Source organism: Cinclus cinclus, chromosome 28, assembly GCF_963662255.1.
Source record: "Cinclus cinclus chromosome 28, bCinCin1.1, whole genome shotgun sequence".
NCBI lineage: Eukaryota > Metazoa > Chordata > Aves > Passeriformes > Cinclidae > Cinclus > Cinclus cinclus.
In genome coordinates this window covers 3,785,545-3,813,291 of record NC_085073.1, presented here as the reverse complement: position 1 = coordinate 3,813,291, position 27,747 = coordinate 3,785,545, and the positions used below count along the sequence as shown (strand labels likewise).

At 58.0% G+C, this 27,747-nt stretch overlaps 3 protein-coding genes across 4 annotated transcripts; 2 read left to right on the top strand and 1 right to left on the bottom strand.

Annotated features, from left to right (window-relative positions):
- Nucleotides 1–112: 112 nt before the first annotated feature.
- Nucleotides 113–10,092, bottom strand: LOC134054311 (hippocampus abundant transcript 1 protein-like). 2 transcript variants are annotated; one of them, XM_062509972.1, is made up of 12 exons: nucleotides 9,812–10,092; nucleotides 9,211–9,306; nucleotides 8,669–8,731; nucleotides 7,519–7,646; nucleotides 7,007–7,121; nucleotides 6,297–6,515; nucleotides 6,001–6,114; nucleotides 5,048–5,119; nucleotides 4,694–4,806; nucleotides 4,497–4,594; nucleotides 3,776–3,942; nucleotides 113–3,692 (listed from the first exon to the last, which is right to left on the bottom strand). In XM_062509972.1, exons 1-12 carry the CDS (start codon nucleotides 9,893–9,895, stop codon nucleotides 3,483–3,485), a joined length of 1,479 nt encoding a protein of 492 aa, XP_062365956.1. In that variant the 5' UTR covers nucleotides 9,896–10,092; the 3' UTR covers nucleotides 113–3,482. The 2 variants fall into 2 exon arrangements, with proteins under 2 accessions (XP_062365956.1, XP_062365957.1); XM_062509973.1 differs by having other exon boundaries at nucleotides 4,718–4,806.
- Nucleotides 10,093–12,588: 2,496 nt separating this feature from the next.
- On the top strand, nucleotides 12,589–16,556 carry SHC2 (SHC adaptor protein 2). Its single transcript, XM_062509986.1, has 12 exons — nucleotides 12,589–13,053; nucleotides 13,509–13,579; nucleotides 13,954–14,014; nucleotides 14,196–14,315; nucleotides 14,403–14,456; nucleotides 14,652–14,703; nucleotides 14,882–15,008; nucleotides 15,139–15,319; nucleotides 15,412–15,478; nucleotides 15,570–15,734; nucleotides 15,951–16,252; nucleotides 16,428–16,556. Exons 1-12 carry the CDS (start codon nucleotides 12,589–12,591, stop codon nucleotides 16,554–16,556), a joined length of 1,794 nt encoding a protein of 597 aa, XP_062365970.1.
- A 3,809-nt stretch (nucleotides 16,557–20,365) lies between these two features.
- C2CD4C (C2 calcium dependent domain containing 4C) lies at nucleotides 20,366–21,622 on the top strand. Its single transcript, XM_062510205.1, has one exon. It carries the CDS (start codon nucleotides 20,366–20,368, stop codon nucleotides 21,620–21,622), a length of 1,257 nt encoding a protein of 418 aa, XP_062366189.1.
- The last annotated feature ends 6,125 nt before the right edge of the window (nucleotides 21,623–27,747 follow it).

The following is a 27,747-nucleotide window of genomic DNA, read 5'->3' as shown; positions in this document are numbered from 1 at the left end:
CCAGCTCTCCTAAACCTGTCCCACATTTTCATATAATTCTCAAGGGGCATTTCAATTCTGGGCAGAAGGTGCCTGGTACCACTGGTGGTAGAGAGGAACAACGACAGAGACCTTCGACACAACAGGAAAGCAGCAGTTTAATAAATAATCCATCAGAGGGAGAGATTAGCCAGTTCCAAACACAACCTGAACCAAAATAATTACATTTTATCGTTAGCTTAAAAAAGAGACACACAAACGCACATGATGGTGTGAACTGTGAGAGAGCAGAGGTGGGGCTGAGTGCCCACGCTTAAAGATACCACAGCTGTCAACAGCCTTTGGAGTGCAGAAAAAGAATAACAGCAGGGAAGTAAAAAGTTACTACTTGGCAAAATTAATGGCAGAAGAGAAAGCAATGGTCTAACTCGGGTTTTTAATGCAACAAGAGCAGTTGAAACTCACTTGACCTGTCAGGACCGCTGCCAGGTGACTGAGATGATTTTTGCCTTGTGTTTGGGCATTGCTGTTACCATCCCAGATTTTAAGTCCCTGCAGACAAATCCTGGGAATCCCAATGTTAAACAGCCAGGCTCAGGCACTGCACAGCAGATCAAGTGGATTTTAAGAAAAGACTCCTTTTTAAAAAGTTGCTTTTTTATATAAAGTAACAAGAATTGGCAAAATTAGCTGAATGCTCCACACAGCCTTTCCAGCCTCCACGTGGGATGCTACAGAAGCACCGGCCCTTCAGAACAAGTCGTTCTTCATTTGGCTCTGGCAACTCTGGCTCCAGCACTGCCTGGCCCAGCTCCTGCTCTGTCACGTCAAGGCAGAACAGTGCAGGGCTCACAGCCCTGCACCAAGGGAAGGGGAGGCACTGGGCCAAGGCCCCACCAAACCAGGTAAGAGGAACCCCAACAAGGTGGGAAGGAATCCCTGCTTACTCCCAGCAACACTGCACCTCAGAGAGCCCCTGCTCCCAGGTCTGCACACCACCACAAGCCACCTTTCTGTTGGTAATGGCACCTGTAGAGGTCCTGCTGCTGCCTGGTGCTGTACCCCCCTTCCATCCAGTCACTGCCATATCCCCACCCTTGCTGACCAGTGCTGTAACCCCACTTGTGCCCAGTGCCATCAGCAATGACAGCACAGCTGGTCACCAACCAGACCACAGCCCCTGACCTGGCAGTCACCTGCTGGCAGCACCTGGCCCTGAGTTTAGGGGCTGACAAAGGGTCCAAAACACTCCAGGCCCACAATGTACAAGTCAGCATGACCAGAAGCTCAGAGATCACATCCTGAGGGACATGACCAGGGAGGGAAGATTGCTGGACAGTTCTGGGGTCTAAGGGGAAGGAGAGGCTAAGAGGCAACAGGCAGCAGCAGTGGTGAGAGGGAACAGGATTAGAAACACATTGGTTTCAATAAACTATGCAATAAGGGAGAGGAGTTTTAAAAATATATCTCTATATACTTTATATCATATAAATTATGCTCATTTTTTTGTAACGTGTCACTATATTGTACCCGTGAAGCTCCGAGTGCCTCCGTGTGAGCGAGGTAATGATTCCATGTTTTACTTCATCTGTGTGTGAGGGAAAAGCCTACTTCAGCTCACTTTAATCCATTGTAGATCAATGGGACTGCTGGGACTCAGCAAAAGTCCCATCTAAAAAAGGCATTTTTGTGAGGAACACAGAGGTGGGGGAACTGCTGCCTGGAAGTGCAAGTGACAGGATTTCCTTCAGGATAAAAGCTTGCCATGCATACACAGTACTGACCATCCCATTAATGTTTGGGAATTGGGAGTGTCACCACAAGGAGCTTGGGAAAAATGGAGTCACAGCAGGTCAAGGAAGTTCCTGCTGGCTCTGCTTCCCAGACCTGCAGCCAGACCCACCTCAGCATCCCTCTGTGTCCCAGCTGCTCCTAGTTCTGAGCACAGGAGCTGCCACCAGGCCAGATCAATGCAAAACACTGTCAACTCTTTCACTTAAACACCCACCTCTGATAACCAAATGGCATTTGCAGTAGCTGCTTTGTGTCTGCAAAGATCCACAATATAAAGGGCCAGCACTGCCTCCCTTTTGGTTGCTCTCCCCTGGGTAACCTTCCCCAAACCCACAGAGAGGGGGCCCCAGCCAGAGAACAGCCAAGGCAAGACTGGTTTGACTGCTGCACCCTCAATTTCTTTAACAAAGGATTCCTGAAGTGTCCTCAATTTGGTCCTTACTTCCCAGAACTGCTCAATGCCACCACTTATCTACTCAAAGGAGAACAATTCTTTCCTGCCCTCTGCCACATTTCTATAAACAACCACACATTCCCTGTTTGCCTCAGCTCCTTTCACAATGCTCCAGGCACCTCCTGCTCTTTCTGAGCACAGTTCAGCCTGCAGCAGAGGTTGCAGTTCCACTGTTTCATAAACAAAAGCCTTCACAGCAGGCTCAAAAATACCACATGGAATCCAAACCCCTAAGTCCAAATCAACACAACCTTCACCATCAGGATCTATTGGGTTGAGAACAAACCTGCTCTGGACACTTTGGGTTTAGCATCAGATGGCAGGAGCCCAGGGGCTCCAACGTGCTTTACACAAGGTAAACAGTCATTTCTCTGACCTTTCACTCAGGAAACCACACATGTCCAAAGTGTTCAGCACAGCCAAGTTGTTTCTCCAACTTGTCAGAGAACTGTGTCTCTTAAACAACCCTCACAGCTCCAGAAAAACATTTCTGAAAAGATCCTTCTACCTACTGCCCGTGGCGGCAACAGGCAAATGCCACCTCAGAGTGACAAGAAAAAGTAAACCAAACAGAACCACAGCTGCTGTGGCCATCCAAGAGTTTGCAATTCATGTAGTTACCCTTTTCTCACCTGCCCATTCTCCCTTGTGTCAGCTGCCAACTTCTTCATTTTTATCCTTTTCATGACATTAAGTTAATAGATTAATGTTTTTTTGGTCTAAGTTTCACTAATGAGCAAATTCCTGAGGCCCTCCAGCAGAGAGGAAGCTCAGATCTCCACTCCCTGTGCTTCACACATGCACCCCATCCCCTCAGCACGCAGCATGCATGGGTGCCAGTGGCCAGCAGCAGGAACCAGCTCTTTCAGGGATGGGGCATGGAGCAAATGCCATCTTTTATTCCAGGGGCAGCTCAGTGAGCTCCCAAACAGCCCACGCTGGCTCCATCCCTTGTGACTGGAGAGCAGAGGGTTTGGCAGAGCACACAGGGGTCACGCACAAGGGCAGGTTTGCTTTCCAGGACTATCCCTCCAGTGGAGCAGTTCCTTATCTCCCCTTTCCATCAGCACCAGGTGATACAATTCCATTTTTGCACCAGCTGGGTGTATTTGGCTCGAAGGGAAACCTCATCCCTCCTCAGTAGTTGTTAGTGGCACAGTCTGTTACCTCGGATCCCTCTCTCCCCCTCCCCGAGCTCCTGCTGAGTCTGTCCTTGATGTGGAGTCGAGCCACAAGGCAGGTCCCCTGTCCCACCTCACACACTGCTGTCCTCCAGCAGAGGCTCCTTGCCATCAGACCCCCCAGCTGGTGGGCTGTGGGGGTGAGCCTGGGCCCCTGTACTGTGCTTCTTGTGGCTGCCTGACCTCAGTGTCAGGTTGTGTTCTGGAATGAACAGGGCCACCAGCAGTGACAGCAGCACGGAGCACGCCCCGAACAGGAAAGGTGGCCCAGGGATGATGCTGCTCTGTAGAGAGAGAGAGACAGGAATGATTCAAAGCATGAGGGCAAACACAGCCCAGAAAACAGAGTGAGAAGTTGAATGGGTACCTCATCTGTAGGGTTTGCCATGTTGGGTTTGGAGGCCTTGCCCAAAGTTTCCACCTCAGCCATTTCGTTCAACTCCACGTGGAAGAGATAGAAGACAAAACCATAGAGCGCCGGCCCCAGGCCATTACACAGACCCCGAATTCCAGTGATCATCCCCTGCACCACACCTGGGGACAGAGTGAGAAAGGGGGGAAATGCCTCCAGCTTTCCAAAGAAACTTGTTTTATTTGAGGATACATATTTAGAGATATTTAGAGACAGGATCAAGCAGTTGGATCTGGGCTGATGTGCAGGGGGAGGGTTTGCAGATGAGCAGCTTCACTCAGTGCCAGGTTCTACAAAAATCAGTAATGTTGGGCTTGCTGCTTCACAGACTCAAATAAGCATGGGCACAGCAAGCAATAATTTCCAATGAACTGGAATTTAATTGAGGACTCGGAGATGTACTGTGAGGCAGGCAAAATGCAGCAGCCTCCTCTGCCTCAGACAGACAACACTGAACACCCACTTGCATGACTTGGGAGTTCCCTCGTAAAGCACAAGCCATGATCAAAGTGACTGTCAATACAGCTGTGATTACAGTGACACTCCACAGCTGGCACAGCTGGCAGTGGGTGTTCCTGCCCACCCATCCACCACCATGGCCAAGAACCTGCCCTTGTGGCAGCTCAGCACCTTCTGGAATGAACTTCCCCCATCAAATGGGTCCCCAAGCACTCACCCTGCTGGTCAGGGTCTGTGTTCCTTGATACCATGGCACTGATGGCTGGGAAGGTGATGCTGGACATGGCAGCCACAGCTCCTGCTGCCCACATCATCCTGGGGAGGAAGGAGGCAGCTGTGAGGAACAGCCACAACCTCGCCCTGTGCTGCAGGGTTGGAGTGGCCACAGAGGGAGAAATGTGGGCAAACCCTCACCAAGGCTGTGATCCAAAGCCATACCAGGCAAGCTGCAGGATCTGGAAGCCTAGTCCCAGGAGAATGGTGTTTTTATTTCCTATTGAACGCATGAGAATTCCCAACACGACTGTCTGGAAAGAAAAACAGGTGTTTTCAAGACAGAAGCAAAGAAAGAGGGCAACACCAGGAGACAAGAGGACAGGAACCTAAGGGACCTTGATGATCCTTATAGGTCCCTCCCAATTTAAGATCTTCTCTCTTTCAAAAGTCTGTGTGGCCACAGGAGCTCTGACAACTCAGTGGCCCTGAAATCATAAATTTTGGACATTCTTACAGCAGACTGCTCAAGCAAACACAGAAATTGCTTCTCACCTGAGCCAGTATAGAGAGAATTCCAACTACACCAATAAAGGCTGCTACAGTCTCTGAGGAAAAACCAATAACCTGTGAAAACATCAAAGAGGGACTTTTCAGGTAGATTTGCACCAGGTGACAAGAACCCCTCCAATATGTCATTCATGTTTGTTGCATACAGGTAGAGATATTGTAAAAGAAAGACCTTATAAAATCAGGCCTTGCTGTGCTGAATTACCAGCTGGCCTGTAAGTTCCCATAAGGAAGAATTAGAGGAATGAGAAGCAGTTAGCATAACAAACTATTCTCATAGAGAAAAACAGTTTGCACCTGTAATAAACAGGAAATCTGTCCCATGGGAATCAGTGAAAAAATATGTAAACTAACCAAAAATAGATTTGACAGATGTACACCCTGGCCATTTACTGACCAATAAACTGTCAGAGTATTGCTAGCCAATTAGGTCTAACACAGTGCCTTGTGATATTTCCTATAAATATGAGCTTTGTGAATAAAGAAATGGCTTTTCCTGCATGAAGAAACTGAGCCCCGTCTGCTTATTACTGCAACAATGTTTACTGAATTTGCTTCTTTCTCAGGGACCTGCACATTTTATAGCCACTGCCTCTGGGCTGCTACAGGAATCAAACAGAAGATTTTCCTCTGGCTGAAGAAATCACTGAGCTGGTTTTAAATCACTGAGCTCCCCTTCCAGTGCCTGAAGGTGCCACAGCCAGGACAGCCAGGCAGACACCAGTAAGGAGCAAAGCCAGGCCTTGCCCCTGGCAATGCCTACAGAGCAGTCACAAGGCTCACACATTATTCAGGAGAGCTGGAAGAAATCACCATTCCTCACAACTTCAGCTTTACTGAGTTACTGGCCAAGGAAAGCCACCCTGGGACAGGAGACACAATCTGATTGTATTGATAGGCCAGGATTTCCTGCACCCAGAGCTTTGACAGAGACTGACCTGTCGCAGGTAGAGGAAGAAGCTGGAGTACTGGCCGGCCTCGGGAAGGTAGGAGAGAAAGACCGTGATGCAGATGAGCAGCACTGTGGAGTCCTGACCCACCTTCCGCAAGGACTGCAGGGAAAGGGGTGGGGAATGAGAAAGACTGCTTTTAAATTTGACTTAATATCACTGAAAAATCGCCAGGTACAAAGACAACCAAACCAAGGGCTTGCTTAACATCTTAAAAATCAGCAGGACTAAAGCAAACATTAAGCATTACCAGCACACAGGAAAACAGCAGCAGGCTCACTCACAGCAAATGGGTCAGCTTGTTCCCAGGAGATTGGGGCTCCCCAGGAGACTGGGCGCATCTCTTCAGGCAGTGACTCAGGCACAGCCAGCAGGATGAAGCCAATATCCAGCAAAGCAACCCCTGAAGCCAGCACAACCACCAAGGTATCACCGTAGGCTTGGGAAAGGTACGCGCCGATGGCCGGGCTGGTGACCAGGCTGGCAGCAAACGTGGCTGACACCTGGAAGCAAAAAACATCCCTACAGCCTTTTCTTCTAGAGCCCATTTCCTCCTCCCCAGTGACTCAGGGGAACTCCTTCTGGCATTTTTGATGGACAGGTAAGCAAGAACTCACAGGGACACCTGTGCAGAGACAGATGACAGATTCTCTTGGTGCACCTGGGCTAAGTTCTAGCAAAGGGAAATCAAAGCTGGCCTAGCAATTCCCATCTTCCCCTGTCACTAAAGCTACGGGAAAGGCAGGATCACACCAAGCATCACAGGCCTCTCCTTCCCTGGTGTGGAAAAGCTCAATGGCCAGGTTGATTTATACAACACAGCCAGCACTCAGAGTGGGCAGAGATCAGCCTCCACCCCTGAGCTAAATCCCAAACAGAAGTACAGGGAGACTATGAGTAGTCAATAAATCTCCCACCCTAATTGTATACTTCTCCTACCTGCAAAGCCCCAAATATTCCTTTCAAGAGCCAGGACAGTGACTCAGCTCCTTACCAGGCCGTACGCCGTGCTGCGCTCATGCTCCTGGGTGATATCAGCAACGTAGGCAAAAATCACAGAAAAGGTGACAGCAAACACTCCAGACATGGAAATGACAGCAAAGTACCACCTGCAAGAGTCCAAGGCAGAGTCAGAGAGAAACCACACCATGGTCCACAGCTGCTGAAGCAGAATGTCTCCCTTGTTTTCACTTCAATCCATCCAATGCACCACAACAAGAACATGGAGCCTTGGTCTGGAGACCCTTGAAGTTCCACCGCTTATGCTCCCTAATAGAAACAATGCACTAAGGAAACAAGCACAGAGGACAGACTAACCCTTTATTCCCAACTGAACCCTCCAACAGAACCAGACAAGTCAGCCTCTAGGCTGAGCATCCTCCTCCATTCGTGAGATGGATGAGACTTCCATCTCACCCTGAAACAAGCACCTGCAAACTGTCCTCTTTCAGCCTCGTGCTCCTTCCCCTCTTTAGAACCCTGGGGCTGTACTGAGGGTGAACTCACCACGGGCTGATCTTCATCAGGGGAATTGGTGCACACGTGAAGAAGACGGTGAGAAGGAGGAAGGATTTCCTGCCCCAGACATCGGAGAGAGCACCAATCAGTGGGGCACTTAGGAAAGAGAGCAAACCCTGGGATGGACAGACAGACCAGGGGACAGAGAAACTCCTCAGTGTGAGCTTTCAACAACATCAGGAGGAGACAACCCATTACTGATTGCTACAAGCAGCAATGCTGTTACAACACAGCAGTTTATCAAACTCCCCACATCCTTTTATGGAGGGAAAACCAAATCCTCAACCAGCAAGGCCCAACTGAGCACTCCTGCTCCCTGCAGAGCTCTGCCCGTGCTGTGGGCACCCAGGCAGCCCTGCCAGGACCTGGAAATCTGCTGGCACAGCTCCACCATGGCAACAGCTGCTGCAGTTCTGGGGAAAGCTTTCTCTTCTACATGGAGACAGGACAGAAACAATGAGAAGCCAGGGCCATTAAGCACAAATAAAATCATTCAAGGCCTTTCCATGTCTCCCAAGCCGGAGTCAGGCAGAGCAGAGCCTTTTAGTGCTGATAGGAGTGCCCAGCAAACCCATCTGGAGCTGTTTTCCAAGATCCTCTTGCCAAAGACAGCCAAGAACCATCTGTGATACCTGACTCCCCAGTCAGAACACAGGACCATTGCCTGTTCACAACTGTTGCCTGCAATTCTTCTTTGGGAATGCTGGTCTAGTGCAAGAAGTACCCCAGTCCCATTCCCTGGGCCACATTCCCACCTTCTGCCTGGAGGTCACTGAGGCCACTTGGTTTCAGCTTCTACCACTAATAAGTTTAGATGTCACAGATTTTTCATTCTGTTATGCTCCAGAGGATGGGCACAGGGCTGATCTCGTGCTGATGAGAATATTTCCAGCTGAAACACACAGCTGCTGTAACTCCAGCCTCACGCTGACAAGCAGCATGTTGTCATTCCTGCCCAGTAAAATCAGCTGAACAAGCTGCCCCATGTCTGTGTCCTTCCCTTTGCATCGGGTTTGCCAGAGCCCCTTCAAACTGGCCAAGTATTAGCTAACATCAGCAAATTATATAGATAATAATGGCTTGTCCTTCCTGCACCGATGGTAGATTTAAAGGAAATCCTGGAAGGAATATTCCTTACTTTGACTCCATGAATTAGACCATTCATCAGGAATGTGTGCTGAGGAAAAGTCTGGTGTAAGACCTGGAGGGAAGACAAACCAAAACCAAATGAAAAAGTCAGAGCTAGCAACTTTTGCAAAATTTCCGTAAGCATCTGCCAGCCAGAGTCCTGGAAGGGCACAATCCAGGGAAAAGGGGAAATATCCTGCCAACAATGCCTCCACGTGAGGAGCTCTGCCTGCCCTTTCCAGTATGGGAAACCACTGTCCTTAACATTTTCCAGGTCTATAAATGGTTCCAGCATGCTTGGGTCAGGCTCAGACAGCCTCAAACAGGCCTTCCCCCATCACATGAAGCCCCTCTGGTTTTACTTAATGACACCACATCAGTTCTCTGCCTGTGCTGTCTGTATGTTTGATTTGCATTTTATATTACCAGGCTAATATGTCAAAATGTTTTTGCATAACCAAAGACTCCTTTTCCACAGTTGTCCAAGGAAAGGTTGTGCTAAGCCCTTAATTCTCAGGAGCGCTAGGAGAGCTCCCATGGAGACACACTCACCGTCAACATCGGCGTGGTCAGCAGGCCCCAGGCAAAGAACTCCAGGAAAATCACCACCACGGCGTGGTACACGCTGGGCTCCCCGATCCCCTGTCGCTGCAAAAAAGAGCAAATTCAAAAACCTTTCAGCAGCCTCGTCCTGCATTTCAGAGAGCTCCAGCAGCTGAGCGGGATCCGAAACACGAGTGGAGGCAGCGAGAAATGCTGTTCTGAAACATTATTTCTGTTCACAGGCTACAGACAGCCTAGGATGCTTAAATCCAACCCCAGCAGGACGGTGGGGGATTCCCTGTCCGGACCCGCGGTGTTTTTGCTGGCCAGGAACGAGAGCGGCACAAACCCGGCAGGTGCAGCGCCCATCCACGGGATCCTTCGGGCTTCAGCATCAGCCGCGTCCATCGCGTCGGCGCCCTGGGCCGGCAGCTGCAGCAGCGGCGCCGACAGGGGCGGTTTGAGGAGTGAGGCCCACCGGGGAGAGCCCTCACCTCGCACCGGGCACCGGCACCGCCCGGGCCCCGCGCGGCCGCGCTCCCGTCAGTCCCGGCCCCCACCATCCCCACCGGGGCCCTCCGTCCCCCGACACCCCCAGCCCCGCGCTCACGCCGGCCCCGTCCCGGATCACGATCTTCTTGGCCAGCAGGACGCTGCGGTTGAGCCGCTTCTTCTTCTTCTTCTCGCCGGTCATGGCGCCGCCGGGCCGCTGCCGATCACCGGCCGCCGCGGCTGCCCCATCCTCCCTGTGGCGGGCCGGGCCGAACCGGACCGAGCCGCGCTGCGCCGAGCCCGAGCCCGGGCCCGGACCCGGCACCGGACCCGGACCGGCACCGGGCGGGGAGCGCCGGGCCCGGGGCTGAGGGAGGGCGTGGGGAGCGGAGGGGGCGACCCCGCCCACTGGTCCCGCCCCCGGACCGGGAACCGGCACTTCCGGCGCACCTCATTGGTTGCTCCGCCCCTTCCCCATCGGCCGCGGTGGCCTGTGATTGGCTGGGCGGGGTAGGGGTGAGGGCGTTTCCCGCTGGCTGGGGCGGTGCCGTGACGTCACGGACCGGCGGTGGCACCGGGAACGGGCGGTGGCACCGGCAGCGACCCAAGGCCCCGGGGCGCCTTTGAAAGGGGCTGCTGTTCCGTCACGGGCATAGGTCCCGGCTGGGGCAGGCAGGTTGAACAAGGACACGCGGCCGCTCCGAGGGTGGCGGCACCGGCGGCTCGGGAAGAGCCGTGTCTGCCCCGTCGCGGCTCTCTCGGTGCCGAGCTGATGGTTCCGTCCTCAACACCGGCATCCTGCGGTGGTGGCACTCAAGCGCCTCCCCAGGATGATCCCCCGAGCCCCTGGCTGCGGGTGGGGAGCAGCCCCTGCTCCGGTGCCGTCAGGGCTTGGGGAGCGTCCTAATTAATCCTGCACGGGCTGGAGAGCGTGTGGTGCTGATTATATTGGTGCGAGGTCACAGGACATTAATTTGGCGAAGTTTAGACAAGTTTTATGCTAGCCGGGGCCCCTCTGCTTCACCCCGCCCGCTCGAGGTGGCCACTCCGGGCAGCGGGTGCACAAGGGAGGCGACCTAGGATGCTTGGAGGGGTCTCACTGTGGGACAGCGAGAGACTGCCAGGACTCCTGCCCATCCACGGAGCGCTAGAGGCGGCGATCCAGCCTTTGTCCACGGAGGTTTTCCTTTAAGTAGTGATTAAAGCCGAGGAAAAGTCCCCTCAGGTAACTCCACCTGAAAGGTGAAAGTAATCCCCCGATTTTCTGGGACTTGTGTGGGAGTGGAGAGCAGCTCCTTCTCCCCAGGGCTGCTGCACCATGCCTGGCTGTGCTGTCCCAAGGCCCTGGGGTGTCCGTGGTCCCCGGAGTGCTCTACACGTTTTACACCGTTGTAAACCCCTGTAACCCCTGCAAGGACACGGTGCCTTCCCTCGGCTGACCCCAGCCTCCGAGAACCCCCACTCCCTTGGCCCCTCCTGGAGCTGCTTATAAGAGTATGGAGAAGCCTGATTTGTTCCAGTGCTCTGCGAAGGCTTAAAAACAAAACCAAGGAGAGAGAGCAGGGAAGCTGTTCCAAACATGGCAACAGCAGATGTAATTCTATTACCTTGATTTATTGATCGCACTTAGAGCAATTACTGGCTCTCACCCCATCACCTGCCAGGGAGCAGGAGACAGTGAGGAGGAAAGACAAAGGCTGCTGCAGCATCCAGGCCATGGCCAGCCCCCGGGGAGGCTCAGGTTTTGTTTGTGCCGGTTGCTGTGAGGGCTGGGGGGTGTTGAACCAAAGGCTGGCCCCAAGGAAGCTCCTCGGGAAGCTGTGAAGAACCTGTGATGCTGCGGGGATGGAGCCCCACTTTGGCGATGGAGGGGATGCAGGGCTGGGGAAAGGAGAGGGTCCCCGAGGCTCCAGCACAGCAGAGCTGCTGTGGGTCTTCTTTGGCTTCCTCGCTCTTCTGGGCCCTGCCAGCCTGGAGTCCTCTGAGCCGCTAAATCTGCCGTAGCCCCGGGGCAGGAGCAAGGGCAAATTGCTCGACTGAGGTCAGAAAGTCCCTTTAAGGGTTTTGTGGGATTTTTCCCCCCCCCCCCGCTTGCTGCAGTTACAAGCAGAAAAGCAAGAAAATGTTTGTGCTTTTTTACTGCCTGTGCTCTCTAGACAGATATAAAGAAAGCGGGAGTCAGATCTGGCTTTGGAGGCAGATGAAATCAGAGCGAAAAAGACCAGTGGGCTGAGAGGCGCAGAAGTAGGGCAGCGCACTTGTGCATCGAAGCCTGGCCAAGCCCTCCCCCACCTCCCCGGCCAGCCCTGGGCTTGTGCAGCGCTTCCCGGGAATGCAGAGGTGGAAAGAGCAGAAAATGTCTCTGTTGTGGGCGAGGGCAGTGCCGGGGGCTGCTGGCCGCTTTCGCTCCAACTAACGCAAAACGCGAGCGGGCGACAGCCTGCGCCTCAGCCCTGTGGCTCTGGGAGGGGCCGTCGCCCTCCTCTGCCTGATACCCTCAACCCCTCACTCCTGACGGTTGCGGCAAAACTGGAATCTCGCTAGGAGGGGGCCAGCCCCGCTTGGTTTGGCGGGGCCGCGGGCCGTGGCCGTGGGGCTTAGAGCAGGAGGGAGGGCAGAGCGTGGGTGGCTCCGGCTTCCGCGGGCCGTGTTCGCGAGAGCAGCCCCGGCGTGGCGTGGGTGCTGTTGTGCGCGGGGATGCTCAGGTGGGCGGGGATGCTGGGCGGGACGGGGATACTCTGGCGGCCGCGGGTCCAGCGCGGCGGGGGCGGGGGATGCGGGGCCGGGCGGGCGGCGGAGCGCTCGCACCATGACATCAGCGCGGCGCGGCCCCGGGGGAGCGGGCGGGGGGTGGGAGCCGACGCGGCGGCAGCGGAGCGGAGCGCGGCCCCGGGCATGCTCCCGGAGCCCAAGTATGACCGCTTCCGCGACGAGCCGCTGACCGCCCCCATGCCGTCGCCGGCCCCCGCGCCGTGCCCCGCGGCGGGCGAGGAGCCCGAGCACGGTACCACCTTCTGCGCGCTGCTGCCGCGGATGCCGCAGTGGAAGTTCCCCGGCTCCAGCGGCTTCCTCGGCCGCGGCTCCGCCGGCGCCGCCCGGGATGCCCCCGCCGCGGCGGAGTCCCCCTCGGGGCTGGCCGCTGTCCTGGGCGCCTGCGAGCCGCTCTGCGCCGCGCCCTGTGCGCTGCCGGGCGGCGGGAGGGCGCGGGGGACGGCGGGGAGGGCGCGGGGGGCGGCGGCACCGGCTCGGCCCGGCGGGGACGAGTGGAGCCGCAAGGGCAGCTTCATCCGCAAACCGGCGCAGGGCTGGCTGCACCCCGACGAGCGGGTGCTGGGGCCCGGCGTCTCCTACATTGTCCGGGTAAGTCCCGCCGGAGTCCGGCGACGCGGGAGGGCGCGGAGACCCCGGCCCCAGGTTTGTGCGGGGCTCGGCGCGTCCGGCCGCTCCTCCCGACGGCTGCGGGCACAGCCCTCGCTCGAATTCCACCCCTCCTCCCCACGGCTGGACCGCGGCAGCTGCCCCCCGGCATATGCAGCTTCCGTGATGGGGCCGGAGGCCAGGGGCTTGCTGGGCCGTGGAGCCCACCTTGGGACTCCAGCGTTGTCAGTGTTGAGGCATCACAAGCTGTAGCACATAGATGAGTTTGCGGGGTCTTAGCACGGGGTCTGGGCATATAATGGGGTATTTTGGGGTGGGGGGGTGAAAACTGCCGTGTTTCATCCCTGGAGCTGGTAAGGCCTTTCTCCCTGACACCGGCCTCTCCTCTCCGTTGCCTGTCCTGTTGTGCTGCCTGCTCGGACTGATTTTCTCCACAGTACATGGGGTGCATTGAGGTGCTGCGCTCCATGAGGTCCCTCGACTTCAACACCAGGACACAGGTCACCAGGTATGGCCCTGCAGTCCCACTCTCCCCCCATGCCAGTGCCACCCCAAGCCCCCGGTGGCCCTGGATGCTCTCTGTGCGGAGTGGGGAACACGGGTCAGGGGGAGCCGTGCCTTGCAGGACCCACCCTGTGTGCAGGGACATGGACGAAGGGCACTGGCGCAGATCAATGGGTGGAAAGAGGAGAAGGGAGGTGGCCCCAGCTGGGATTACGTACCACAGTCCATGACGTGGGGCAGGGCTGCGGGGAGGCTGCGGCGCCGGGGCTGTGGGGGCTCGTGTCACCAGACCCCCCCAGAGCAGTGCTGGGGGGGAAAGGCAGCTGGGAAGAGCTGGGGGTCTGGACCAGCGACCAGGCCATGGTCTGTCCACTGCAGGGAAGCTATCAACAGACTCTATGAGGCAGTGCCGGGTGTGAAGGGCATCTGGAAGAAGAAGGTGAGTTTCCACTCGGTTTGTCTGTCCCCGGAACAAGCCAAAGCTGTGGGACAGGGCACTTGGTGTGCCTGACCAGTTTGTGGGCCTGGGGTTTCTTGGAGCACCCCTTCCTTTCCTTGTTCACCCCAGGAAGCATGGTCCTGGTGGTCTTCCCTGCCCCCACCATCCTCTCCCCTGTCAGGCTCCCAACAAAGCCCTATTCTCCATCCTGGGCAAGAGCAACCTGCACTTCGCTGGCATGAGCATCGCTGTCAACATCTCCGTTGATGGGCTGAACCTCATGATCCCCACCACACGCCAGGTGAGTGTTCTTGGGCACACAGTCCTGCTACCTGCCAGCCTGCAAACTCCTTTGCTAATGCCCCCCCGGGCCATGTTCCCCATGCAGATCATTGCTAACCACCACATGCAGTCCATCTCCTTCGCCTCCGGTGGGGACATGGTGAGTCATGCACACCCCGGTCCCCCAGAACGGTGGGGACAGACTCTGTCCGAGTCTGTCCAGATGCTGATCCCAGCACAGGGCGATCTGGCCTGGGTCAGGATGTGGGCCTGGGACTGAGCTGTCTCCTCACCCTGGCACCTCCAGCCCTGCTCCCCACACAGTAGCAGGACACAAGTACCCCTCTGTCTGCAGGATACCACGGACTATGTCGCCTATGTCGCCAAGGACCCCATCAACCAGAGAGGTGACACGGCCTCCATGCCTGGGAGCTCTGTGGAGGAGGGATACACTGGGGGGGTGAAGGCTGCAGGAGGAGATCCCTCATGGGGAACATGAGGGGTGCCTCAGGGTGGTCCTGATGCAGCGCTGTGGGAGGGGGGTAAACACTCAAACCATCTGTCTGTCTGTCTGTCTGTCCACAGCCTGCCACATCCTGGAGTGCTGCGAGGGGCTGGCACAGAGTGTCATCAGCACGGTGGGCCAGGCCTTCGAGCTGCGCTTCAAGCAGTACCTACACAGCCCCCCCAAGGTGGTGGTACCCCCAGAGAGGTAGGGGGGTTCTGCTGCACCCATGTCCCAGGCATGTCCCCTTGCTGGGGGTGGCTCTGGGAGCCCCTGTCACTGCAGGGTGTTATCTGAGCCAGGCAGGGTGTCCCCAGCTCACCCATCCCTGCTACAGGGCGCTAGCTCCAGAGGAGTCAGCTTGGGGAGAGGATGAGGAGGCAGCTGAGCACGACTACTACAACAGCATCCCAGGGAAGGAGCCCCCCCTGGGGGGCCTGGTTGACTCCCGGCTCCGCCATGGCACAGCCCTGGGCCACGTCCGCACTCAGCCCTGCAGCTCTGTCCCCCCCAGCCAGGTGAGCCCCTCAGAGCCACTGCTGGCCTTGCTATGGGGGTTCCAGGCAGGGACCCCCCCCCCCACCAGTGCTCTTACTGTCTCCTTTCCTAGGGGGGGATAGCAGCCAGACGAGACCCAAGCAGCCACCTAGGGCCACCCTGGGACCTGGAGAGCCAGGGTGGGTACTGCTGTGGGGGGAAGCCATGAGCTGCGGGGGGGTCCCTGTGACCCTGCCCAGTCCTGGCCAGCGGTGATGGCCGTCCTCGCAGGCCAGCCCTGCGACGGGTATCTGCAGGCAGATGGCCACACCGTGGGGCCACGGGACTACGAGGAGCACATGTACGTGAACACACAGAGCCTGGATGCCTGGGAGCCAGAGCTGGTGGCTCAGGGGGCGGCAGAGGAGAGCCCCAAAAAGGACCTCTTTGACATGAGTAAGCCACTGCACTGGGGGAAATGGTGCAGAATCTGCTGTGGAGCGGTCAAGCTGTGCCAGCAGCTCTCTGGGTCACCTGCCACAGCCCCGGAGGTGCTGGCACTGGCCGAGTCCACGGCAGTGCCCTGCAGTGCGTGGGGGGCTGTGAGCTGGGGTCTGTCCACACCACAGCCCAGCCCCGGCTGGAACACCCCACAACCCCTGGATCCCACAGGGCCATTCGAGGATGCCTTGAAGCTCCACGAGTGCATTGCAGGGGGTGGCACCAGTGCCCCCATCAAGGACCAGTGGCCAAGCCCTCCCACGCGGAAGGCTCCCATCGCCCCCACGGAGGAGCAGCTCCGGCGGGAGCCCTGGTACCACGGGAAGATGAGCCGGCGGGATGCTGAGAGGCTCCTGCAGATGGATGGGGACTTCCTGGTGCGGGACAGCCTCACCAACCCGGGGCAATATGTGCTGACGGGCATGCACAGCGGGCAGCCCAAGCACCTGCTGCTGGTGGATCCCGAGGGAGTGGTGAGGGCAGGGCACAGGGGTGAGGGCACGGGGTGGGTGATTGGGACTGGGGTAGGGGCAGGACAGGGTTGGGTGATGGGGGACACAGGTGTGGGCAGGCACAGGGTGTTCCAACTGGATGCTGTGTGAGAGGCAGCTCTCCTGAGTTGAGGACTGCTGTGCCCCCTGGCCCCAGGTGAGAACCAAGGATGTGCTGTTTGAGAGCATCAGCCACCTCATCAGCCACCACCGGCAGAACGAGCAGCCCATCGTCGCGGCAGAGAGTGAGCTGCACCTCCGCCAGGTTGTACAGAGGAAACAGTGATGCCAAGGGGGTACGTGAGTCCCTGACCTGCTCCCCTGGCTCTGGACTCACCCTAGGGCCGAACTGGGTCCCTTTGTGCTCCCCTTCTCCAGTTATGCCTGGTCTCTGAGGTCTGGGGTGAGGCTCCCCATTTTTCTTCCCAGGGAGATCTTGTCCCTGGCCCTGCAGGTCCTCCCTGGCTGCTGCCTACCTCCATCATCTGCATGGGGCACCCTGCCCAGATGGACACAAAGACGTTTAATTCCACTCATACAGGTGAAACGCTGTTGGGGTGGGAACTGCTCGGTGGCCTCAGCAGGAGGGATGGAGCCTGAAGCCATCTCAGGCAGGGCTGCCCCCCACTTGCCCCAGCACTGGAATGGGGGCTGGTGGACATTGCTGTAGCCCCCAGGTTGGCTCTGCCCGTGGGGTGAGGCACAACCATCTCTTGGATGCTGGTGCTGCTGGATGTTCCTGTTGGGGACATCCCTTTCCAGATGGATTCTCCCCAGGAATGGCTTCCACATGATGCTTCCTGTGGTCCCAAGCCCCCGCAGCCCTCCCCAGGCCAGGACCAGGAGGGAGCTACTGTGAGAAGGTGCAGGGCAGGGTTGAGCTGCTGGCACTGCCTCATGAATTGTTCCTTGGCCCATGGGGGCTCCCTGGCCAGCTCAGGGTTTTGGCAGGTTTTTATGGCACTCATAGCCCCCTTTATCTACCCTGTGCCTGGTGCTGGGCACAGGTTTGTGGTTTGGAATACATTTCTAATTAAACTTGGAAATCAGCAAGGAACACAGGTGGTTAATGCCACCTCTGGGCATGGTGCTGGGACAGGATTCCATCACCACCAGTTCCTGCTTGGTCTCACCTTGGCCAACCTATCCTGTTCAGTCACACTTGTCTCTGCCCCTCTGGATCACCTTGTCTCCCATGGATCACCCAGTGTCCCCCTGGCTTCAGAGTGGCCTTTGGCACCCAGGGCTGGCCCTGCACAGCCTCTCCTCCTCACACCTGGCTGCTCCCTGCCCTGCTGGCTCCTGCTGCCAGCTCCCCTCCTGCCTCCACCTGGAGCAGCACATGTCCACCCACCCCTGGGCCTCCAGGGGTGGCTCTGAGTGGCACAAGCCAAGCTGTGACCCACTAGTGAATGTGGCAGCCAGCAGAACTAGCTGTGGCCTTGGCTGTGGCTCCTGTGCTACAGGTGGTGAGCAGCAACCAGCCGGGGGGGGGGGGGGGGGGGGTCCAGCACCACTCCTGGATGCTGGTGTTCTCTCCTGGCTCTGCTCCGCATGCCCAGTGCTGCTGCCAGCACCCACCTCGGGCAGCGGGGCAACCCCAGCACCCTCAGCCCCTTGCTGGGGATGGCCTCTGCCAGACGAAGCATCCAGGCTGGCCAGTGCCGGCTGAGCCAATGAATAAAATAAGCCCCTAAATAAAGCCCAGTAATGAATGCGTAATTTTCCATTGATAGCTGGATTCCGTGGGGACATGGTGCTTCCATCTCAGCTGCTATTTTTTGTCATGAAGTGATGCGTCTGCAAAGATAATTGCACTGTTCCCTCAATAGAGAGGCAGGGAAAGGCAGTGAGAGCCCCGACTTTCTTCTTTCACTGCCAGAGAACCAAGCCTGTGTGGTTCACCTGCTGGCACTGCCTGGCGCTGCAGCCCAGGGGATGCTGTCCTGCCGGGATGAAACGCTAGCAGGGATGTTGTTTTAGGGGTTTAACCACTTTGATTGAGGCTGGTGTGGTGCCAGTGGATGCAGGGAGCTCTGTGCCTCAACCCAGGCTTGGGTTGAAGGGCTGCTGTTTCTTCTGCCCCTGTGATGGGAAAGCTGCGGTGTAACGGGGAGGCTGAGGTGTTTTGGGAAGGTTTGGAAGACACAAGAGCAGCTGCAGAGGACGTGGCCTCCTTGCTGTCCCAGGGCCTTGGGGATCTCGCTGACCAACCCATCCCTGCACCTGTCTCAAATGTGCAGACAACAGACGCGCCCAGTTCGGTTATTCAGGGCGTCCTCGCACAAACCGTTTCCAGCAGGTGGTAGCACACTGCCGGCTCCACCAGCTATGTCCCCAGCTCCGCCAGCCCCTGTCAGCGTCCCCAGCCCTGCCAGTCCGCAGCCAGGCAGCTCCCAGCACTCTGCTCCCCTCCCTGCCCTGCAGGCACCGGCCCCGAGCCGCGAGGACAGGGCTGGCCCGGCCCCAGCGCTCTTTGTTATCTCAAGGGAACTCAACCATTTCTGCACCTTGTTTACCCGCAGTTTCGCAGGGTGGAGGAAAAGCAAACATCGGCCTTTTGTTCACCAGCTTCTCCTTCCGTGAGCCTCGTCCTCCTCCCCCCGGGCTCCATCTGCCCTCTCCTCCCTGCGAGACCCGGCTCAGCATCCCGCAGTCAGAGCCCAGGGTCCAGCCAGGACATCGCCGTTCCCTCCCCACTGCTGCCCCTGAAGCATTCCAGCCCTCGGTCTAGTTCGGCATGGCCGGACGCCTCTTCTTACCAGCTCCAAGTGCGAATGCAAAGGGAGCCGAGGCCTCTCAAGCAGCCCCCGCGGAAGGCTCTCACCACAGCAGGCTGCTCTTCCTGGCCGTCATTCCCAACCCTGCACTGCTGCGGAATGATGGTGCTTCCCGGCAGCCTGACGGCACCCGCAGGGCAGCAGCTAGAAAAGAACAGCCTCTTGACCCTTTTGTGCCACTGTCCCCCTCGGTGCATCCCTGTCCCCAAGGCTGTAAATCCCGTGGGGCCGGGGCTGGGTCCGATCCCTCGGTTGGGTGTCCCGGTGCCCCTCAACACCGCGGCTTGCAGTGATGCTCCGTGAACTCTCCTGACGTCTTGTCCCGGTGTCCCCAGCCAGCGCCTCATCCCTCTAGGGGCTGGTGCGCTGTGTGACATGGAGGAGTGTGACATGTGGCACTGCCCCCCCCAGCTCCTCCAAAGCGATATTAAACCACTCGATGAGGGAACTCTACAGCCCCGAGACGCTGCTGGCTTCATTCAGTGCTTTGAGATCAAGAGCTGGGACTGGAGACTGGCTGCTCCCGGAGAGGAACGACCACGCTCCGGACTGGAGGCACCGGGTTGGGGGGGGGGGGGGTGGTTGAACGGGGCTGCTGCCGTCCAGATTCCACTCCCGGCCCCATCCCAAACCCGACACTCCCGTGGGAGCACAGCCGGGTGTCCCGCGTTCGGGTTCCCGCACGTCCCGAGCATCAGCACCCCAGAGCCTCACGGTCCCGGTCCCAATCCCTCTCGGTGCGGGTTCCGGTCCCCGTTCCAGCCCTGGTCCGGCCAAGAGCGGCACGCAGAAATGTGGGGGCGCCGCACTCGGAGGATTACGGCGGCGGCTCCGCTCCTCGTTCGCGCCGCCGCCGCCGCCGCCGTATAAAAGCGCGTCCGCCCCGCCCGGGCTGCGGTGGCGGCGGCGGCTCCGCTCCAGGTGCGGCGGTTCCCGGCAACGTCCCGCTCGCGGCGGCGCCGGTCGGTCGGTCGGTCGGTCGGTCAGTCCGTCGGTCCCGGCGTCGCGTCGCGTCGCGTCTGCTCCGTCCCATCGCATTCCTCAGAGCCGCCGGGTCTCCGTTCCCCGGGTCCCCCGAACCCCGCTCCTCACGGCCGGTTCCTTTGCGCTCCTCCCCGGGCTGGCTTGTCCCCGTGTCCCTCGGCGCTGCCAGTTCCCTCCCGTCCTTGTCCCGTCCCTGCCGGCCTGACGGGTCCGGGTCCCTCGGCGCCGCTGGTCTCTCCCGGGGCTTCCGGCTTCGTCCTCTTGCCGGTGCCTGGTCCCCGGTGATAGCGTTGCCCCTCGGGTCTCTTCCAGTCCTACATCCGACAGCAACATGTGGCTCCTGGAGCGGCTGCGCGGGGTGGCGGAGAACGGCGGGTCCCGGGGCGCAGGAACAGAGGAGTCCTCGCGGGGGTCCCGCTACAGCAACGTCCTCACCCCCGACAAGATTCCCGACTTTTTCATCCCACCCAAGCTGAGCGCGGCGCCCGCCGAAGCTGAAGGCTCCGAGGTCCCCGCAGCGGCTGCTCTGGGTGCCTCAGTCTCAGAACAGGACCTGGCCAGGCGCAAGCCCCCCCGCAGCCCCCGCCCGTCCAGCCGGTCCCGGTCCCGGACCACCGGGCGGCACATCATCCAGATCGAGACCGCTGAGGACTGGACCGAGGGGAGCTGCGGCACCAACGTGGACCCGCAGGCACAGACGGCCATGTCGCTGCCCTACGTGCCCAAGGCTCAGACCTCCTATGGTTTCGCCACGCTGATGGAGAGCCCGCACACCCGGCGCAAAGAATCACTCTTCCACAGCGAGCACAGCAGCCTCTGCCCCTCGCCCGTCACCTCGCCCAGCGCCCAGCGCAAAGCCAAGCTCAACGGCGAGAGCGGCCGCCGGACACCCGCTGACCTCGGCGCAGCCCTCATGCACCCCGGGCGCTACTTCAGCGGCGGCGAGAGCGACACGTGCTCCTCAGCAGAGTCCTCCCCCTTCGGCTCCCCGCTGCTCTCCCGCTCCGTCTCCCTGCTGAAGCTCTTCAGCCAGGAGAGCCAGTCCAAGGTCATCAAGCTGAAGCACTCGGTGGCCCGCAACAGCTCGCTGTCCACTGACGACAGCTCGGCTGACACCAGCCCCAGTGCCCAGCGCCGCGCCAGGAGCGCCCCGGCCGGGACTCAGCCTCCCACCGCCCTGCTGCCCCTGGACCTGCCCGCGGGCCGTGACCGGGAGCACAGCCTGCGGCTGAGCCGGGGCGGGAGCCTGCGCCTGGCTGCCGAGTACGACCCCTCCAACGCCCGGCTGCGTGTGCGCCTTGTGTCCGCTGAGGACGTCTACGATGCCCTCGTCGACCTGCGCAGCATCAACTGCTGCGTCTCGCTGTGCCTCAACCCTGGGAAGCTCCAGAAGCAGCGCAGCACGATTGTCAAGAACAGCCGCAACCCTGTCTTCAACGAGGACTTCTTCTTCGATGGGCTGGGCCCCGGCCACGCCAGGAAGATGTCCCTGAAGCTCAAGGTGGTCAATAAGGGCAGCAGCCTTAAGCGGGACACGCTGCTGGGGGAGAAGGAGCTGCCGCTCACGGCCCTTCTGTCCTGCCTGTAGGTACCTGCTACTAGCCCCGGAGGGAGCCCTCCCACCTGTGGGACCGGGGCCAGGCAGAGAGGCCGGCTCTGTCCCCCAGCCCCACTGGAGGAGGGTTTGGAAGGGCTCCCTGAGGAGGGCCGGGGTCGTGGCAGAGCGTGGGGGTTCCTAGGAATGGTGCTGCTGTGGGGCTCTGCCAACACCAGCTGGCAGCCACAGCCTCTGCCCCTGCTCCCTCCCTGCTCTTGCCCCAGGGCTGCATCTCCTGGAGCCCAGCAGAAAGTGGGGAGCCTCCAGCCCATTCCCCACCAGGAAGGATGGAAGCACTTGTTGGACTCTTCCCCACCTCCCCCCCCAACCCCGTGCCTGCGGTCTCCAGCTGTTACCAAGCAGGTTGGAGGTGGGTAAATCTCTGTGGCACACTTACAGCCACCTCTCAAAGCCCCAGCACCTGTAGTCAGGTGACAACTTTAATTTAAAAGACAAGAGTCTAGTCTTGGAAACCGCAAAGAAAATACTGCAGAGGTGACTCGAGAGTGAGCCAAGGTTACCCACCCTGGGGGATGAGTCAGGTTTGTGATTTTTGAGCCTTTCCTGGACTTGTCCCAGTTCTTCGGGCTGTACAGGTGCACGAGTTAACTTGGTCTGATACCTGCAGCCTCCTGGGTTGGCCTCCCTGCCCACCCCGGCACTGTCCCCCACTGCTGATCCCCAGTGGGAAACTGCTCATGGAGCTTTGAGGGCTTTGGTTTGCCCAAATCCAGGAGGCTGCCTGTGCCTTTTCCCTGCCCATGGGAGGGAGATGCCAGGGGCTGGCACCCCTTGCCCTGGGCACATGGATGGTCAAAGGCAGTGTCCCAGCAGATGTGCTTGCTGACAAAAGCTGAGGTGACAGGAGCAGCCCTCCCTGAGTCCTGGGGCCATCCCAGGTGAGGCTGGGCAGGGGGGCAGGCTGAGACTCCACAGCCCTCCACCCTCTTTTGTCTAGGAGGGCTGAGGATCTTTCTGCACCCACTGGGCAGCAGAGATGTGTCCTGTGGGGCCACAAAGCTCTTGTGCCCAGCAGGATCTTGTTTCTCAAAGTGACTGGCCTGGCTTTCAGTTTTCCTCTGGGGAGGGAGTGAGGTGCTCCCAACCCTTCCCATCCCACCCTGTCATCCCAGCAGATTGCCTGGGGACAGTGGGAGCGGGGAGGGTGCCGGCCAGGACATTCCTGCGGGTGGATAAAACACGCTGCGTTGTTGTTTGGTGTGGTGTCACCCATTGTGTTGGGCTCTGCATGTTTCTGTGCAGGGAGCAGGATTTGCAGTGCTCCCGTCCCTGCCTGTTGGACACACGTGCACACATGTGCTCCCTCTGTGTTAACCTCTGTGGTGGCAGTCGATGTTCCTCCCTTGTCCTTTTGCAGCAGATGGCAGATCTCAGTGTTGGCTATTTATATCCGAGGCTGATCTTTTGCAGTGTTTTACTTCTGTCTGTAAATATGTTCCAGGTACAAAAGGCATAGTTCTGATTGTGCCGTGTTTGCATGTCAGGGGGATTCAGGGTGATTGTGGCTGTTTGCCAAGCTTGTGGTTGAAAACAAACCATGCAGGACATAAGGAGCTGACATGTCCATCCTTCACAGGGAGTTCCAACCTGAGGCTTCACTGTGCTCCCCCAGGAGTCAACTCGAGGGATGGTCCCTGGCCCCCAAGTGCCCAGGTTCATCCTGGGGGCAGATGAGGGCTCTGGGGAGGGGGGGATAGGGAGAGGTGTCACATCCTGGGGTGCAGGGTGAACATCCTGCTCCTGAAGAGATCTGGGGCAGGAAGGGGACCCTGCCCAGCTGGCTGCTACCTGACAGCCCCTGCACACCCCACCAGCACCCTGTGCTCCCTGTGAGGGGCTGGGGGGACCTGGGTGCTACTGGGGTGGGGTGGGGGACAGGCTGCAAGAAGAGAGGGAATGGGAGCTTGGATGAAGACATTGGTGCTCTGAGAGGTTTGAGGGGTGATACATCTCCTGCAGAAGAGCTGTGTGCCCTTGGGTTTGGGGGAGGAAGATGCTGAGAGCAGGAGCCCAGGCTGCTCCTTGGGTTGAGGCTGACCCCAGAGGGAGACCCAAGGGTCTGGGGCTCTCATTCTGTCCCACCCCAGCCTCTCCCAGGGCTGTCTTGCTGGAGCTGGGTGTGAGGCCATACCAGTGAGCCCCAGGATGAGCTGCTGTAATCCCTGCTCTGTGCTGGGCTGGTGGTGTTGGATGAGCTGTTGCTTGAATGGGTCTCTCTGCTGCTGGAGCTATTTTCTATTGTTCCTGCTTTGATATTTCTGTGGCTGGATTTAATGATGTATTTTTGGAGTGAAAAATATATTAATACCTGAATGGAATGTTTGTTTACAGATTATTTCCTCTTTCTAGTGCAATAAAAGAATTTCTAAAACAGATGCAGGTGTGGCCCTGGCTCCTGCTTTCCCCAAGATATTTCCTAGCATTATTCTTGATGGCTCCCCGTGTGGGGGAATGGAGCTGGAATCTCAGCACTGTCCAGGCACAGGGTAGCACTGCTTTTCTGGTTGCTGCTCCCCTTTCCAAACAGCCTTCCAGGGGCTCAAGGTGCTTCTGAAGCTCTTCCCCTGGTGCTGCTGACCAGCCGTGGGGTGAGGTGGGAATGAGTCTCCTGGGGAGAGGTGAGTACATGGGGAAAGGTGTTCCTGCTTGAGAGGGAACTCAGGGCTGTGCTGAGCCATGGCATTGCCAGCTCACAGACAGGGCTGTGGTGAGGGAGAGCCCCTTCCCATGCTCTGTGGGTGTCCTTCTTCCTCCTCACCTGCTCCCCCAGCCTGTCCCCTGCAGCCCTTCTCAGCACTGGTGATGAAGAAAATTGTAATTGTTTTTGTTCTCAATACTCCCAGGGCCACCCTGCCCAGCTGATAGCATTCAGGTTGCTTTCTTTTCTCCCCACCTGCCACTTGCAAATCTGCTCCTAGCCAGATGCTGCTGAAGAAAAGAGGAGTGTTTGCCTGTTACCTAAATGCCATTTTTCTAATTTCCACAATTCTGATGATTTGTCATGTTTGGTAGCTATAGAGTCTGGGTGGGAACAGATCTGTTCTCTCACCTCTGGCTCCTACAGGGGTGGTGAAAGCAGCTTGGTAGGTGCTAATAATTTAAGTTGTGCTTTTTCTAGCGGTCCAAATCTGCAGTAGTTAGTAACAAAATGAGGCTGATTAAGTTAGTCTGAACCAGGGTGGATGAGGTCAGCCTGAGCACACAAAAATCCCTGGAAAGTGTTCAACATTCCAAGTGCTGGAAGCAGCCAGAGGGGTGGAGAGGGGTATCTTGTGGGGGAAGACTTAACTCTGAATTTGTAATTGAGTCACCGTGGGAAGGAAATGCGTCTGCCTCACTGGACCTGGGAGAGCTTGGTGATGCTGAGAAGAGTGCCTGAACTGGGAGCTGGTGGTGGGTAAGAGGATGATACATCCCCACTCCACAACGCAGACTCTTGGGTCAGGGGATGCCCAGGTAAAGCACAGCCAGGTAAAATTCTGAGCCAAGGGGTGGCTCTGCCCATCGCCTGCACACACCAAGTGATTGTCTGAGCCCTTGGAGATTTCCCCTGCACAGGGATTCCTCTGGCCAGGGGTCCCGAGGCCATCACAGCTGTGGTGCACATTTGGGTGGCCTAATCTGTGCAGGAAACTGAGGTACAGCAGTAGAGGTGGCTGGATGTGGAGGAGCCCTGATCTCTGGAGTGAAGGAGTGAGGCTCACCTGGACGAGAAGAGCACATATGCCTCGGCTATTTTTAGCCCTTGTTCCCACAGCAGGAGGACTCAACTTCTGAGAAAATTGCCTGGAGCTCATTTAGCCATGGCGTGATGGCTGGAGAGGGAGGGAGAGGGCAAACAGGGGGTTCACAATCTCAGCCAGGACTTTGCGCAGGGCCAAGGCTCCCGGGAGGGTTCCACAGTGAGGAGGCCAGCAGGACTGTCCCTGCTGGGGGAGGCACCATCCCTGCCTCATCCTCCAGCCAGGCTGGGGGTCCCGGTGCCGAGTGCCATCCTTGGCCCTGCTCGGGGGTCCTTGGCAGTTTTGGCTGAGCAGAGCTGCAACGGCTGCTTCTCCTCTTTGGATTTTTTGGGTGCTGCTAAAGCTGGAGGAGCCTCGCCTGCTCCCGCGGGCAGCCCCAGCCCAGCCATTTCCCTGCCCCCAGCTCCGGCTGCCGATTTCCCGTTTCGGTCAGAAAAGCATCTTCCCGTTGCCTGGCAACGCTCGGCCGGTGGCGGGGGCGCTCCGCGAGGGGAAGGGGGTGGCCCTGAGGGTCCTGTGCCGGAGCCAGCCGGGTGCCAGTGGCGACTCTGCCACACGGTTCTGGGCACATGGGCCGGGCCGGCTGGTGCGGGACCGGGCGTGCAGAGGGAAGCGGGGGAGGCGATCCGGGCAATGCCGGCTGCGGGGAGCATCGGCCTCCTCCCGGCACCGCGCTCCAGCGCTTTATTGCAAGCATTTGTCTTCCATGGCAGCGTGTCTGCCTTAAAGGGGAGAGGAGAAACTCCCACTGTTACTGGGAGGAAAACAGAACTTAATTGAATCCCACAGTCTCTTGTAGTCACATCAGGCAAGACAGTCACATCGGTGGAGAGTGACACCCTGGCATTACCCCCCGGCACCCAGCAGTCCGTGCTCCTCCACGGGACATGGAAACCTCCGGGCTGGGGTCCCAAGAGCTCACCAGGAGTGGAGATGACCTCTAGCTCCTTGTCAGCCCGATGGGGCTTGGCACTCTGCAGAAATGCAGCACTGTGGCAGCAGCTGCCAGGGTGTGCCTGGGGCAGGCAGAGCTGCCCGGCACTCTCAGCTCCAGCACACACTCCCTCTGTTCTGCTTTTCTGTTTGCACTTTACCCTCCTGTTTTGAGGCTGGCAATCTAACAGGCACCTGGGCCCAGATATTTGCTTCCATAGCTGAGAAAAAGCAACCAGTGAATGGGAAGTGGCACTTTGGACTCCCTCTCACCATTAATTCAAGCCCCTGGATCCAGCCTTGACCTGGGGCTGGGGCCAGGGTGGGTATACAGAACATGGGGAGCTGCAGTGGGAGAGTGCAGGGAGCATGCAAGTATGGATGAGGGTGAGAGTAGCAGCTGCCTTGCAGGGTGGAGGATCTTTCCTGCTTCTCCTCACTCTTTCCAGTGACCTGCTCCTCACCAGCTGCCTAGTGGACTTAGAAATGCTGCCTTTAAAACGTTAGCAAAATTCTCAAAGTATCAAGAAGGCCCAGGTGGGAGGGGGGAAAATAACAAATAAGCAGACAGGAGGATTTATTAAACGCCAGCAGCTTCTGGCAAACACTTTAATATCAGTGCAACCAGGTTCTGCTCAATACAACTTTTGGGGCCAGCACAGGGGGGCTATGGCTAAGCCCAGGGTGGCTGTGGGGCACAGGGGTCCTGCTGTGGTGGAGGGCACATGGCTGGGTGCAGCAGGGCAGGGCTGGGAGATGTTCCAGGTGCAGACTTTCCTTCTCCCTCTGTTTCCCACCCAGATATCACCTCTTGGGTGAGGGGACACATCCATCTCCACTTCTGCGGTGTTTTGGGGTTGTGTTAACTCCCCTGCCCATGCCGTGGCCGTTCAGCCGGGTGGGCTGTGGAGGGAGCAGGGCTCCAGCCCGGCGTGGGACCGCATCTGCCTGGTGGAGGCACAGGCGGACACGCCGTGGGAGCCGGACTGGCATTGCCATGGCAATGGAGATAACAACGGCAGCTGCCTGGTGGAGAGCAGGAAGGGCAGGGATCTCCAGCAATGCCGCAGCCACGCTCACCCGTGCCAGAGCAACACTGGGATCCCAGCCCATCTCCTGTGACATCCCCCGTCCGAGCTCTGTGATGGCCTGGACAGCAGAGAGCGCGTCCTTGCTGTGGTGAAGCCCTTGGCACTCTTCACACCTGTGGCAGAGCTAGAGGTTGCACTGAGAAATGCATAAAAATATAGATTCAAGCCCTCCAACCTCTCCACTGCCAGGTTATAATTAATTCCTATTTGCACTTCCGTCCAATTTCCCTCACACGACTCCTGACCCAGACCAATTGTCGTATGAGGTTTCTGTAATTGCTAATCTTATCAAGCACATCGGTGTGAAGTGAGAACACTGCAATTAGCA

What these genes read in the sequence shown, in the direction of transcription:
- LOC134054311 (XM_062509972.1), bottom strand. Translation starts at nt 9,895, where the DNA reads ATGACCGGCGAGAAGAAGAAGAAGAAGCGGCTCAACCGCAGCGTCCTG. An exon ending in CTGATGAAGATCAGCCCGTG is followed by an intron (nt 7,122 to 7,518) that starts GTGAGTTCACCC and finishes GGACTCTTGCAG; the next exon opens with GTGGTACTTTGCTGTCATTT. An exon ending in CACAGACCCTGACCAGCAGG is followed by an intron (nt 3,943 to 4,496) that starts GTGAGTGCTTGG and finishes CTCTGTCCCCAG; the next exon opens with GTGTGGTGCAGGGGATGATC.
- SHC2 (XM_062509986.1), top strand. Translation starts at nt 12,589, where the DNA reads ATGCTCCCGGAGCCCAAGTATGACCGCTTCCGCGACGAGCCGCTGACC. An exon ending in ACCAGGACACAGGTCACCAG is followed by an intron (nt 13,580 to 13,953) that starts GTATGGCCCTGC and finishes TGTCCACTGCAG; the next exon opens with GGAAGCTATCAACAGACTCT. An exon ending in GTGGTGGTACCCCCAGAGAG is followed by an intron (nt 15,009 to 15,138) that starts GTAGGGGGGTTC and finishes TCCCTGCTACAG; the next exon opens with GGCGCTAGCTCCAGAGGAGT.
- C2CD4C (XM_062510205.1), top strand. Translation starts at nt 20,366, where the DNA reads ATGTGGCTCCTGGAGCGGCTGCGCGGGGTGGCGGAGAACGGCGGGTCC.